General features: G+C 36.0%; 1 protein-coding gene across 2 annotated transcripts in view; it reads right to left on the bottom strand.

Moving 5' to 3' along the window:
• Window positions 1-16,027, bottom strand: part of SIK2 (salt inducible kinase 2) — a 127,293-nt gene that overhangs the window by 105,164 nt on the left and 6,102 nt on the right. For both annotated transcript variants that reach the window (XM_023208208.3, XM_023208207.3), the window contains 2 exons: window positions 7,927-8,043; window positions 3,885-3,948 (listed from right to left, as the gene is read on the bottom strand). In XM_023208208.3, the coding sequence (XP_023063976.1) occupies window positions 3,885-3,948; window positions 7,927-8,043 (181 nt within the window). The remainder of the gene's footprint in view (window positions 1-3,884; window positions 3,949-7,926; window positions 8,044-16,027) is intronic.

Genomic DNA, 16,027 nt, shown 5'->3' with positions numbered 1-16,027 from the left:
CAGTGTGTGACAAGTAGTTGGTTTTCAATAAAGATTTCTTGAAAGACTGAATAAATGAATGAATAAGTGAATGTAAGAAATAGGAAAGAAAGCCAAGAAAAATAACAAAATGAATAAAGGGGAAAAAGGGAAGAAAAGGAAAGAATCCTGCCTAAAGTAATGTTAGCAATTAATATGGTATAGCCGGCATTGTAAATCAGATTTGCTTGACTTCAAAGTCCATAACAGTCCATTAAAGCATCAGTCAAGATGCTGCTAGCTGAAACAAATATTTTAAGAATTAAAATAAGCTCACTGAGTAGTAGAATAAAAAAGAAAAAAAAAAAGCAAAAGAAGGAAGCAGACATCTTTTCTGAAATACAATGAGTTTAGTCAGAACTATTTATTTATAATCCAACTGCAAATAGTGTATTTTTCAAAACTATAGAAGTGCATATGGTTCTTTCCCTTTAAAATACCTTAGATTAACAACAAATTTGAAAGGACTAAATAATTCTGCTTTTGGCTAAGATGGATTTATCCTCCTGCCTGAAACAACCTTCCCATCCCCAACAACAAAAATACGAAATACATGAGAGAATGGACATCAGGCAAAGGAAAGTGATCCCTGAGTGACAGGTGACAAATGAGGCGGGATCTGTGAATGTTCCAACTAATGCCTTGAGAGAATCTCTACGCCACAGCACAGGGAGGGGAAACCCAGGTGTGGTCCAGCAATGTCTATGAGTTGAGTAGACAATGCCAAGAGTTCCAAAGAAGAGTAAGCTACACACAGAGAGAACTCCAAAGGTCTGCAGAGGGATCTGTCCCATGAGCACTCAGGAGAGTGCTGATCAGCTCACGTGTGAGGGAAAACCACCAGAGGCCAGAGAAAGAACCATCTGAGATGCTGAGAGAGAACACTGCCTGGTGCTTACACAAAGCCAGGAATGGTGCCTGTTCCTACTGGTCAGGCCAAAAAACCTCAGAATTCATGGGGCATTGAGTGGAATACTCAGAAGTGAGAAGTAACTAGACCCAGACTGAGCACTGTCTCAATTGTGAAGGCAAGATCCAAATGGATCAAACTGTTTCCAAGTAACTTAACTGCATCCTAGAACTAAGCCCAAGAAAACCTAAAGTAACATGTGGTGCTCAAGGTAAAACTGGCAATGTCTAGCATCCAATGAAAGACTACCAGACCTGTAATGAAATAGGAAAATGTAACCAAAACTGAGGAGAAACATCAACCAATCAAAACCAACCCAGAACTGACAGAGATGCTGGAAATCAGCAGACATGGACATTAAAAATTACCATAACTGGATTCTAGATGTTCAGAAAGCTAAGTAAAGACATGGAAGGAAAAAAAAAAAAGTCCTACTCAAGTTTATAGACGAGAATACTACAATGTCTGAGATGACAAATTCACTGGCTGGGATTAATGGCAGAAGAAAAGATTCATGAATTTAAAGACAGAAATAGCAACATTCGATATGAAATATGAGACATGAAATAGAGAAAAATGATTTTTTTAAACAATGAAAAAGAACATCAGTGAGCTGTGGGGCAATTTCAAACAGTTTAATATACACTTGACTGGAATATCTGAAGGAGAAGAGAGAGGGGTGGAAGAGAAAAATTAGTTAGAAAATGATGGCTGAAAAATATCCAAATTTGATGAAAACAGTATAGTCACAGATCCAAAAAGCTCAGTGAAACCAAACATAAGAATCCTGAAGAAAACCACACAAAGGCACATCATAATCAAATTGTTGAAACCAGTGATAAACAGAAAGCCTTAAAAGCAGCCAGAGAAAAAAGGCACATTATATACACAGGAATACAGAAAAAGATGACAGTAGCTTTTTGTCAGAAACAGTGCAAATGGGAAGACAGTAAAGCAACATCTTTAAAGTACTGAAAGAAAAAAGTCCATTTAGAATTCTATACCTAGTACAAATATCTTTCAAAAACAAAGACAAAAATAAAGACTACTTTAGACATATAAAAGCTGAAATATTTCGTCCCCAGCAGATCTGTGCTATAAGAAACACTAAAGAAAATCCTTCAGACAAAAGAAAAATGACATTAGATAAAAATATATACATACATAGGAATGCAGAAATGGTAGCTAATGGTAGCTACACTAATAAATAGATGCAATTTTCAAAAAATATGGAAATCTCTTTAAAAGATAATTGTTTAAAGAAAAAGGTAGCTACATTGATAAAGAGATAATTTTCAAAAAATGTGGAAATCTCTTTAAAAGATAATTGCTTAAAGAAAAATAGCACTGTATTGTGTTTTATAAAATAGGTATTAGTAAAATATGACAACAAGAACATAAAGGCCAGGTGGGGCAAAAGATAAGTACACTGATATAAGGTTCTTTTTTTGAGACGGAGTCTCGCTCTGACCCCCAGGCTGGAGTACAGTGGCGCAGTTTTGACTCACTGCAAGTTCCACCTCCCAGGTTCACACCATTCTCCTGCCTCAGCCTCCCGAGTAGCTGGGATTACAGGGATGCACCAGCACGCCTGGCTAATTTTTATATTTTTAGTAGAGATGGGTTACACCATGTTGGCCAGGCTGGTCTTGAACTCCTGACTTCAGGTGATCCACCCACCTTGGCCTCCTAAAAGTGCTGGGATTACAGGCGTGAACCACCACACCCAGCCAAGGTTCTTATATTATATGTGAAGTGGTAAGTATTCTCTGAAGGTAGACTGTGTAGACTTGTATATGAATGTTTATAGTAACTTATGTATAACAGCCAAACACTGAAACCAACCCAAATGTCTATCAACAGATAGATGAATGAATAAACACTGGGGTACATTCATACAATATAATGCTACTTGCAATAAAAAGAAATTATATGTTGATATACACAATAAAATGGAATGAATCCCAAAATAATTATACTAAAGGAAAGAAGTTAGACAAAAAAAAGAATATATCCTGTATGGTTACATTTGAGTTTATCCTGTATAATTCCATTTATATAAAACTCCAAAAGATACAAACTGATCCATAATGACAAAAAACATGTCAGTGGTTTTTTGGGTGTCAGATGTGGCAAAAGAATTACAAAGGGGGCACAAAGAAACTTCTGGAAGTGATGGATATTTTGACTGTGGTGACTGCTTCACAAATGTGTATCAAAACTTATGAAACTGTACGCATTAAATACATATAATTTATTACATATGAATTATTCTCCAATAAAGTTGCTTAAAAAACAATTTTGGACTAAAATTTAAGTTAAGAACAAAAAAAGATTTAGATAGCTACAGTGCTCTGGTTCCACACAGTAAAAATAAATAGATATTTTAGGTGAAAGCTAGAATAGAATATTTAAATTTTTTTAAAGTTAGAAGGAATCATAAACACCAATCAAATACTTTCTTATTAGAGATAAAAGAATCAAGTCCCAGAGAGGTTTAGTGACTTGCCTGAGGTCTTACACCTATAGTGAATACGTCACTAAACTGTAAGATCCACAATAACAGAGATTGTGCTATTTAGGTCACTAGAGTATCCCCAATACCTAGCACAATGCCTGGGACATAGTAGAAGCTTAATAAATATTTGCTGACTAATCTTTCCATAGAAAAGAAAGATAAAAAAGAAGATAAAAAGAAAGAAAATATCCTTTGCAGTATGACTAAAAGTTCCTCCCTATCTCTAACAGAGATGACAGTCGTAGTACCTTTAATATAATAAATACAAGGAAATAAGTTATATTTCATATTTTAGGTTACTGAATATTTTCTAACACTTAAATTTTTTTTACTTATATTACCAACACTTAAATAAGCAGAAAATTAATAGAAAATACCCCATTCATGCAGATTAGTGAATTTTTCAAATTAATAGAAAATTTAAAGGAAAAAGCTTACCAAAAATTTCTCCATTTTTGGCATATTCTGTCACAAGGTACAACATACTTTTGGTCTCCATTACCTATTGATAAATAATTCATATTAGTCTGACAGAAATATACTAGAATTTTCCACAATATTCTACGGAATTACCTAAATTGAAACTACTAGTAAAAGAATCATAGTTAAGAACAATTCAGAAGATGGCTAAGTTTATAAGCCTGACAATATCCTTCTGATTAATTTGTTTGTGAAAAATTGAGATTCTTGCTCTTCTAAGTGCGGTCCTTGGACCAGCAGTAGTAGCACTATTCAACCACCTGTAAGAAATGCAGAATTCCAAGCCCTGTCCCAGACATACTGAACTGGAGTTTACATTTTAACAAAACTGCCAAGTGATTTTTATGTACATTAAAGTTTGAAAAGTACTAATATAGATAATACAAGTTTTGAAGATCAACTTTTCAACATCTCCTCACTGACATTTCTAGTCCTATGTTATGGTAGATTCTGATTAAAAGAATAAAAAAATAGAGCAGTTTAATTTACCTGGTCTGTAGCCTAGCTAATCTGGCACAATGTGATATTCCTTGTGCTATACTTTAATATTGTTACAAAGTACTCTAATTGTTCAAAAGTTTCATATTCATAGCTCTACTGTGAAATACTTTTATTTAAATTCATTTTTCTAGATTCAGAACGAAGTATGTCATCATCATCATAAATCTGATTTTCAAACTACACTAAGTAGATGTCTATTTAAAAAGAAAATGAGGCTGGGCATGGTGGCTCACACCTCTAATCCCAGCACTTTGGGAGGTCAAGGTGGGCACATCACTTGAGGTCAGGAGTTCGACATCAGCCTGGCCAACATGGCAAAACCCCGTCTCTACTAAAAAATACAAAAATTAGCCAGATGTGGTGGTGTGCACCTGTGATCCCAGCTACTTAGGACGCTGAGGTGGGAGAGTTGCTTGAACCTGGGCGACGGAGGAAAACTATGCCTGAAAAAATATCTGTATAAAAATAAATAAAAATAGAATAAAAAGAAAATGAGCGTTTAGATTCAAGATGAACAATTTTAGAGTGTTTCTCTGTAATACTCTAACTGCTATCTACTGAAAGGAAGAAAATTAATTTTGTTTTAAGTTGTAGGTTTAAGACTATTCTTCACGAGGCCAGAAAACTAAGAGCTACCTACAATTTGGGCCTAAACAAATCCATACATCAACTGTAACCAATTATTTACCTCAAATAGATAGAATCATTATACGAATTATGTTAATTTTATCCTCAGTTCAGTTTATGGTTAATCAGAGACTTTGAAGAATATAATTAGTTTCTTAGAAATATCTTCTTTAGGAATTAAAAAAAAAATGGCTAGGCATGGGTGGCTCATTCTTGTAATCCCAGCACTTTGGGAGGTCAATGTGGGAGGCTCACTTGAGCCCAGGAATTTGAGAGCAGCTTGGGCAATACAGTGAGATCCTGTCTCTGCAAAACATATTTAAAAATTAGCCAGGTATAGTGGCATGTGCCTGTAGTCCCAGCTACTTGGGGAGGGGCTGAGGCAGGAAGATCACTTGAGTCCACAAGTTCGAAGCTGCAGTGAGCTATGATTGTGCCACTGCATCCCATGCTGGGTGACGGAGCAAGACGTTTTCTTTAAAAAAAAAAAAAAAAATTAATAATTTTTTTTAAGTTTAAAGGGAGAAGAAATCTGAATTATTTATTTATTTATTTTTAGAGATGGGATCTCTGTGTTATCTGGGCTGAAGTACAGTGGCTATTCACAGGTGCAATTGTGGTGTACTACAGCTTGGAACTCCTCAGCTCAAGAGATTCTCCTGCTTCAGCCTCCCCAGTAGCTGGGGCTACATGTCACTGCACTGGGCTAATCTCATATAAATTTGCCCTAAGAGGCCTCTGTAGTTTTAGAATTTTTAGGAAATGCTTTACATTATAGTCTCTCATTCTTAGGAGGCATATCATAAGCCAATGGTCTTCACATTTTTTAAGTTGAAAATCTCTATCAATAAAAGTTGTTTACAGCAGGGGTTCCTAACCCCCAGGCCACAGACTGATACAGTCCATGGCCTGTTAGGAAACAGTGAAGCTTCATCTGTATTTACAGAGGCTCCCCATTGCTAGCATTACCACCTGAGCTCCGCCTCCCATCAGATCAGCAGTGGCATTAGATTCTCATACCAGTGGGAACCCTATTGTGAACTGCGCATGTGAGGGATCAAGGATTCACACTCCTTATGAGAATCTAATGCTGAGGTAGAAAACCTGCCTTCCACGAAACTGGTCCCTGGTGCCAAAAAAGTTGGGGACCACTGGTTTAAAGCCAAACACACTGTCATGCACTTGTAGTCCTAGCTGAAGTGGGAGGATACTTTTGAGCCCAGCAGTTCAAGGCCAGTCTGGGCAACAACTGTGAGACTCTCTCTCTAAAAAAAAATAGAATACAATAAACATGATTCCTATGGGAATCCATTAAAAATAAAGTTGCCAAATATATATGTATATATATATATATTATATATATATATATACTCACACGACACATATGGTGACATGTATATACACACACACACACACACTACATACATGTGCCACTGTATAAATATTATGTACATTATAAAATATACACAACAAGACAAATACAAAAAATAAACATAACTAGAGGTTCTGGCATTTTCTTCTTACACTCCCAAGGACATTTGTGCTAATCTATTTGAATGCACATACTGGTGTGCCAGTAAGCCAGCTTTCTGACAAAAAATAAAAAGGCCCTGATTTGTAAGCCAATTTCTGTGATGTAAATCTTCCCATCAATGCAGATTTTGAGCTACTAACATCATGTTAATTGGCTTGCAAAGCTTCTGAAAGTTTAACAATCAGCTCTCAACAAGCCGGTACAGGCTGAGTCCAGCATACCATGGGCGTACACATCACACTCTGGAGATCAAAGTAATGGGCCAGGATACTGGAACATTTCAGTTTAAAAAGAGCTTTTCAACAGAAAAATTCTACATGTTAAGAAATAAATTTTTTTCAATATTCTGTACTATATTATCCTTCTTAAACATGAATTACTCTTTAAAAATCTGAAAAAAATGCTCCTTTTAAAAACCATGGCTGGTTGGTGGGTGCACTAAAAGCCCAGACCTCACCACTATGCTATATAGCCAAGTAACAAAACTGCACCTGTACCCCCAAAAGCTATAAAAAACAACAACGAAAAATGGTGACAAAACACCCCATGGGTGAGGTTTATTTTACATAAAATGGGTGTAATTTATTTTACAAAAAGTATTATAACAAAGTCGATTTTTTTAAAAAACAGCAAATTTATTTTATCTACTAAAATAAGCCAAATAACTAAATATAGTCCTATGTATTACACAGTATGTCACTGAATAATATACTAATTTAGTGGTTGTATTTTCATAAAACATACAGTATCCTTTTTAAAGGATCAAAACTGCTATATCCTCATTAGGCAGTAGCACCAAAACCCTGCAGTTAAAAAGCAGGGTATCATACAACTGCAAACTACTTCTTCTTTTTTTTTTTTTTTTTTTTAAGAGCCAGTGTCTCACTTTGTCACCCAGGCTAAAGCGTAGTGGTATGATACAGCTCACTGCAACCTCAAGCAATCCTCCCACCTCAACCTCCCAAGTAGCTGGGACTACAGGTGTGCACCACCACACCAGGCTAATATTTGCATATATATATTTTTTGGTAGAGATGGGGTTTTACCATGTTGCCCAGGCAGGTCTCAAGTAATCTTCCCTGCTCAGCCTCCCAAACTACTGGGAGTAGTGAGCCCACACTGCAAACTTTTAAAACAACTTGCAGTCTGATAGATGACTTAAGATTTCTGATTTTTAAGTTTAAAGACAATATAGAAAAATGGATGTACTTAGTTACAAAAAGCATACATTTATTTTATTTCATTGATTAGAAACACAAATATAAGAAGAAAAATCATTATACGAAGTAGAGAACTATTTTGTGGAATGAATGGAGACAGTGTCAGGCTGAGTCATACCTGATAAAGTTTGATTATGTGAGGGTGGTCTAACATTTTCATTATTTGTACTTCTCGGTAGATTTTCTCAAGGTTCACTGCATCCAGCTGAGACTTATCGATTATTTTTATTGCCACCTGCATCCCAGAACACAAATAAATACAATTAGTATACAATAGTTAATATTTTCTAGTTAAGAATCCTGTCAATAAATGACATGAGACTTCACCTGTAGGTTCATGACACTGATGACAGCTAGTTTAAATTCAACGTTCATTCATTCAACAAATATTTCTTAAACTAATACCATGTGTAAGGCAGTAGATGTTGTTTGGCTGTGTCTTTAGTGTGCTATGAAGAATAACTCGAAAACATGTTTTTCTTTCAGTACAATGGTAATGTCTTTTTACTCCTGTACAAACTGAAAAAATAAAATCTTTATTTGATTAAATTAGTAGCTATATCAACTAGTTATCATCCCACTGTAAAGTAACTATAAACAAACGGTCAGCAAAGTAGAAGACAGTTCAGAAGACAGTTTCTGTTGCACTGAAATACTATTCTCCTGGAAAAGCAAGTGATAAGTTTCAAAGAATACAGACAAAAAGCTAAATATAAAATATTAAAACTCATTCCATGAAAAAATACCAATTGGATTTTATTTTAAAAATCGAAGGGCAAAAACTAAAATGTTAGTAACTGCACTAAAATTTAACTTTGTAAGAGGAATTTTATTTCAGAAACTGTGACCTCATTCTGTTATAACTAGATAGGAGCCCAAACAATTCCAAGGTTAATAATTTGAAGGGATTACATTTGAAGGTGAATGGCTAGGTAGGCAGAAATCAACGATTACACATTTTTTTTTTTTTTTTTTTTGAGATGGAGTCTCACTCTGTTGCCCAGGCTGGAGTGCAGTGGCACGATCTCAGCTCACTGCAAATTCTGCCTCCCGGGTTCACGCCATTCACCTGCCTCAGCCTCCCGAGTAGCTGGGACTACAGGCGCCCACCACCACGCCCGGCTAATTTTTGTATTTTCAGTAGAGACGGGGTTTCATCGTGTTAGCGAGGATGGTCTCGATCTCCTGACCTCGTGATCCACCCGCCTCGGCCTCCCAAAGTGCTGGGATTACAGGCGTGAGCCACCACGCCCGGCGATTACACCCATCTTTTTCATGCAATTAAAAAGAACTAATTTATTAAAATCAGTAGATATTTGGTTGGAAAATAAAGCATTCTGATTTAAATAAATTTTTCAGATAATTGAGAATCACCCAAATTTAATTATAAATTTTGAAAAAACTCTAAAATGTACTTCAAATTATATCAAAGGGTATTCTAAACATAATTTAGCCTTATGTTATTGTTTCGGGGTAACTTTCCTTCTTCTTCTTTTTTAATACAGATGGTTGGTTGACCAGCTGTATGTTGACCAGGCTGGTCTTGAACTCCTGGCCTCAAGCAATCCTCCCTTCTCAGCCTCCCAAACTGCTGGGATTACAGGCGTGAGCCACCATGGCTGGCCTCAGGAAAAATTTTATTTATTTATTTTTTGATATGGAGTTTCGCTCTGTGGCCCAGGCTAGAGTGCAGTGGCATGATCTTGGCTAACTGCAACCTCCGCCTCCTGGGTTCAAGTGATTCTCCTGCCTCAACCTCCCGAGTAGCTGGGATTACAGGTGTGTGCCACCATGCCTGGCTAATTTATTTTTAGTAGAGATGGGGTTTCACCATGTTTGGCCAGGTTGGTCTCGAACTCCTCACTTCAGGTGATCCGCCCGCCTTGGCCTCTCAAAGTGTTGGGATTTCAGGCATGAGCCACTGTGCCCAGCCAAGGATAACTTTTAATATCAGGAATTGCACATGCTATGATAGCTCAATGCTTCCAAAACGTATCCAGTAAAATAGGATTCAGCTTGCCATTTCACATAATTCCCGCAGTTTCCTGTTCATACAATTACAGTTAACCCTGAACAACATGGGTTTAAACTGTGTGGGTTCACTGATACACAAATTTTCTTCCACCACTAACTTCTCTTCTTCCTCCTCCTCCTCCTCAGCCTACTCAACATGAAGATGAGGATGGAGACCTTTATGATGATCCACTTCACTTAATGAGTAATAAATGTATTTTCCTTGTGATTTTCTTAACATTTTCTTTTCCCTAGCTTACTTTATTGTAAGAATAAAGTATATAACACATGCAACATACAAAATATGTGTTAATGGACTGTTTCTGTTATTGGTAAGGCTTCCAGTCAACAGTACGCTATTAGTAGTTACATTTTGGGGGAATCAGGCTGGGCGCTATGGCTCATGTCTGTAATCCCAGCACTTGGGAGGCCGAGGCAGGCTGATCATTTGAGGTCAGGAGTTTCAGACCAGCCTGGCCAACATGGTAAAACCCTGTCTCTACTAAAAACATAAAAATTAGCCAGGCCTGGTGGCGGGCGCCTGTAATCTCAGCAACCTGGGAGGCTGAGGCAGGAGAATCACTTGAACCCAGGAGGTGGAGGTTGCAGTGAGCCAAGATCGTGCCATTGCACTCCAGTCTGGGCAACAGAGTGAGACTCCATCTCAAAAAAAAAAAAAAAAAAAATTGGGGGGAGAGTCAAATTTTTTCTTCTTTCTTTGTGGCTGCTCTATACTTTGCCGTTATGTCCTAAAGCTCTACTGTAAGTTTTATTTCTCACCTTTCTCTACTTCTAACTTGCTGTCCACAGGTTGTTTCCTGATTTAAATTAATTGTAGAATGCTCCAAGCTTCCCAGGGGAAATCTGATTACTAAACATAATGTATAAAATTAAATTTATTGCCTAAGAATAAAAGCTTCTTCTCTAGGGAGTAAAGTACATAGGTTCTGTGATAGCTGTTTTCATTATGTTTGGTGGTGTTTTAATTATTACTATAATGAAAATATTCTAGAAAGTAAAACTTTGCTAGGCAAGTAGAATGATTAGTATTATATACTTGCTATTAGAAATATTATTGGACCACCTCAAACCTAAATACATTTAAAGAAACCCTCCTCAATGAAGAGTATGATACAATCCATTATATTTTGGGTAACTTTGGGTAACAGTTGTCAAATAAAAAGATAAGTGTATAACGGAATATCCTCAATATTCCTTAGGAAGATCACATCAAGTTTCACAGACGTGCATATTTTGAAGAAAATGTCTTATCCTACGATTTCAGGAGTGAGTCTAGATATCAGCACCCCCTGCCCCCAACAAAAAGCTTTTATAATGAGATGGGTCACAATCATCTAATAGAAAAAGATGGAGAGAAGGGATTATGGTTTTTAAAACCTCAGCATGATTCCTATCATGAGACAATTTTATACTGTAAATATCTTAAGTATCATCTTTAATGGGATGAAAGAGTTTAGATACTAAATAGCAATTAAAGCAATGTATTACCCAGAGAAATCTCCTTTTTCATACCCTTTTGGAACCCTGGCCTCAACAATAAAAAAGTGAAAAATATATGATATATATTAAAAAGTTAAAAATGTTATCTAAACTTCAATAAAAAAATTATAAATCTCATTTAACTTTTCTTAACAAAATTACTCAAATGATATAATTCTCACTTCAGTTTTATCTTGGGTCACAGACTTTATCCATCTATGATCATAAATATATATATATATATATTTATCCCATTGCTATCCCTTGTTTCTAAGGCTATTAGAGCTATTATAAGAGGATTATGCTTCTCTAAAGAAAAAGCAGAGCATGAGTTAACATGTTCCTTGTAACACGGGAAGTCTAATTGCTTTACCAAATACAACCCAAAACATATGATTCACACTCCATAGAAGTTTATTTCTTGCTCATGTAGCAGAACTAGACGAATGAAGTTGGCAGGCATTTGAGATTCAAAGAGGCTTTAATATCTTTAATGTGTGGCTTCCAAGGTTAACCTGAAGGTGGTCTCCATTCCAGCTAGACAGAAGGAAAAAAGAACTTTGAGGGATCCTCACAGGTGATTTTATGGGCCGGGCCTGGAAGTGGTGCCTATTATTTCTGTTCATTCTATTAGTTAGAACTCAGCATATGACCACACCTAAATGCAAGGGCAGCATAGAAACAGTCCAGCTGTAGGCCCAGAAAGAAGAGGAAACAGTAGAGTTTTCAGAGATCAGCTAGCAGTCTGCCAAACTCATCCAAGTAATTTCTTAACAATGGAGCTCTCTATCAAGTACTTCCCAGAAATATGTATAATACTAACACTGGTGATGACTTTCACAACTGCGTAGCACTTTTAAAGATACTTGTAGCATATTTTATCTCATTTATTTCCCAATTCTGTGAAGTAAATGAAACAGAGGTATACTCATGAGTTGATGAAACTGAGGTTCAAATAATGTCACATCATCAACAAAAGTCTTAAAGCTCTAATGAATTAAGGGAGAAAAATCCTAGGCCTTCTAACTCCAACTTTAATCTTTCCACTATTTCAAAGGGTCTAGTAGTAATACATTACACAGCATCTGTTGTGTGCCAGGAATTATGCCTGGGATATAAAAATGAATGAGGTTTCATTCTTACCCTCAAGGAATTTAATAGGTCTGTAAGAAGAAGATGAACACATTTTATCAACAAAAAATTTGTATTTGGGGATTTCCCCAAAGGTGCACTGAAAGTCCTTAATTTGCAAAAGTGTTGTGTCCCAATAGTTCCTTTTAAGGATTAGAATGAACTTCGATTTGTGGGAACTTCCTCTATCTCTTCTCTTATTTAGTTCTGAACATAGTATAAGGGACAAAATCTGCATGGTAACAAGAAAGTAAGTCAAGAAAGGAACTCCACGAATGGAAAGATCCACTTTTTTGGTGGTGTTCACCTATTCAACTCTCTAATTATTATATATACATCATCTTAAAAGAACCTTCAATAAATTTATATGACAGAAAAATGAGTACTCCTTCTACTAAAGGACTGAAGAAAGGTCTCCTCTATAAACTGAAGAACATTAGGACAAACTAGAACGATTATTATCAAACTAAATCCCACATAAAGTAGCAACACTGAATATTCAACTTCAAAATACTCAGGGAAATATGAATTAAAAACAAAATACCATTTTTACTTATTATGTTTATAAAGATTAAAAAATAAATAACCTGGTCAGCTAAGGTTCAATGAGATGTTTGTTTTAGATATTGTTAGTAGAAATATAAAATAGATTATAATTTTGCTGGGGAAGAATTTAGTAGTCTTTATTATGAACCTTAAAAATCATCCATTCCATGTAGCTTAAGGACTCTTATTCTGAGAAATTATTTGAGGGAAATAATCTGAAATGATGACAAAGATTTATGTTCACTTTTTTTTTTTTTTTGAGACAGGGTCTCAGTCTGTTGCCTGGGCTGGAATGCAGTGGTGCAATCTCAGCTCACTGCAACCTCTCACCTCAGCTCAAATGATCCTCCCACCTCAGCCTCCCAAGAAGCTGGGACTACAAGTGTGCACCACCACACTGTGCTAATTTGTGTGTGTGTGCACGCACGCGTGTGTGTATACATATATATAAATATACACATTTGGTCAAGAAAGAGTGGGTTTCACCATGTTGCCTAGACTGGTCTCAAATTCCTAGGCTCAAGTAATCCTCCTGCCTTGACCTCCCAAAAGTGTGGGATTACTGGTGTGAGCCACCTCACCTAGCCTTATGTGTACATATAATCAATAGAGTATTAGAAAACTGAGATATCAGTGCAGTCTCAGCATAAGGTATGAGTAGAAAAAGATGGCGATAAACTGCTTTGTACTCTTCTGTGCAATTTTTCTTCAGTGAACATGTATTATTTTTCTAATAAGAAAAAACCCAGAACAATGACATAGTTATTTATCACATATACTAATTCTCCATCTGAGAAATATTAGTTTTCATTTTCTCATTTTCAAAATTCTTTAGAAAATGGCTATATTGTGATTTAAATATTAAGACACATACAGAAATGTTTCTAACAGTGTGAAATTTTTAAAAATACATATGAAAGTAACAACTATGTCAAATACAAATTTATATAGGAGGACAAGGAATTAAATATAAGAGCAGAAATGTAAAAAGTGTTAAACTGATGAATAAATGGAATTTTTTTCATTTTTCAAACTGTTATCCCTTTTTTTGGTATTTTTCTTTTTTTTTTAGACAGAATCTTGCTCTGTCACTGCTGGAGTGCAGTGGTGCGATCTCAGTTCAGTGCAACCTCTGCCTCCCAGGTTCAAGTGATTCTCCTGCCTCAGCCTCCCGAGTAGCTGGGATTACAGGCGTGCACCACCATGCCAGGATAATTTTTGTATTTTTAGTAGAGATGGGGTTTCACCGTGTTGGCCAGGCTGGTCTCAAGCGATCCACCTGCCTTGGCCCCCCAAAGTGCTGGGATTACAGGCGTGAGCTACCACACCTGGCCTATCCTGTCTTTTTGATTTTAGAAAAACAACTTCTTATAAAAGAAATATTAATCTCATTTAAAGAAACCACACATACAAAAGTTGCTTTTTGATTCTATAAATCCACAGATGAAAGCCAAAAAAAGTAGCTTTTGGAGATTTTATAAAGAAGTTACACAATAAGAGCTATTCTTCTAATAACAAATAAGAAGGGATTAACATGTGTTTCTTGTCTTAGATAATATTTACTCCAGTCCTATTACTAATACACTAATTCTACACTGTCCTTCTGAAGTACCAAGTAGCATTAGCTCTATCATACCATACATCAGACCTCTGAAATTAAAAAATAAATACACCTTTCAGCTTATATAACAAATCATTGGTAGAATTACAACCTACTAGCCTATCATCCCATTGAAAAGCAAGTGTGATTGAGTGGTCTATAATGAAAGAATTTCTGAAAGCAGTAAAAGTGAGTAGTAAAACAGAGAATTATCTAGCTACCCTCTCAGAATGAATAAAAAGCAGACTTTTTTCCCAATGTAAACTTGGCTTTTAAAATTATTCAAATAATAAATTCTCATTAGGATTTAATTGGATGGCTGGGTATGGTGGCTTATGTCTGTAATCCCAGCACTTTGGGAGGCCAAGGTGGGAGGGCTGTTTGAGCCAAGGAGTTCAAGACCAGCTTGGGCAACATGGCAAAATCTTGTCTTTACAAAAAAATTTAAAAATTAGCCAGGCGTGGGGGTGTGCACCGATAGTCCCAGCTACTTGGAAGGCTGAGGTGGGAGGATCACTTGAGCGTGGGAGGATCACTTGTGCCTGGGACGTGGAGGCTGCAGTGAGCTGTAATCTTGACACTGTACTCCAGCCTGGGCGACACAGTGAGACCCTGTCCCCACCCCCACCCCCCCAAAAAATTGATTTAACTTTTGTAATAGTGGGTAAGAAAAACAGATTGGGAGAAAGGTAAATGGTCTGATAGTTATATACCCACAAAAATTAAACTGAGAATTTTTAGGATGATAAAAGAAGTGATTAAAAATAATCCCCTATCTTAAAAAGTATTTAAACAAATCAACAAAAAAGACAATGCAATTAAATGGGTCAAAGGACCAAAAAAATGTATAAAAGGAATGCAATCATCATATAAAACTGTACAAAGTAATCAAAGAAATGCCAATTGAAGTGACAGAAAATATAAACATTTATTTGTCAATTAAAAAATAAAAACAAAAAATTTGAAAGAAGCAAAGAATATTACTTTCTGCTATCAAGCTGGCAGAGATTTAGAAAATAATATTCCTGCAAAATATGAGTTCTTGCTGGTGAAAATTAATGGGTACTCCTTTTCTGGAGGGTAATTTGGCATCCTACGCCATAAGATAGGTAATGTACATACTCCTTGACCCAAGAATTCCATTGCTATGCAATTACACTGAGGAAATAATCAGATACATGCACAAAGATGTATGTAGAGGGATGCTCTCTGAAAAATTATTTTAGAAAGAGAGACAGCAAGAGAGAAATAGACTAAATGTTCAGTAATAGGAAATTGATTAAATAAAATATGGATAGTCAAAAATGCACAAATACTATTTAACCATACTTTACATAGTTTTCAAACTTAGGGAAATGTTAACATGTTAAGTAAAAAACACAGATTATATGTATACATGACATCAATTTTATTACATACATATAAAATA

Source organism: Piliocolobus tephrosceles, chromosome 13 (assembly GCF_002776525.5).
Source record: "Piliocolobus tephrosceles isolate RC106 chromosome 13, ASM277652v3, whole genome shotgun sequence".
NCBI lineage: Eukaryota > Metazoa > Chordata > Mammalia > Primates > Cercopithecidae > Piliocolobus > Piliocolobus tephrosceles.
This window is presented reverse-complemented; position numbering and strand designations above follow the sequence as displayed.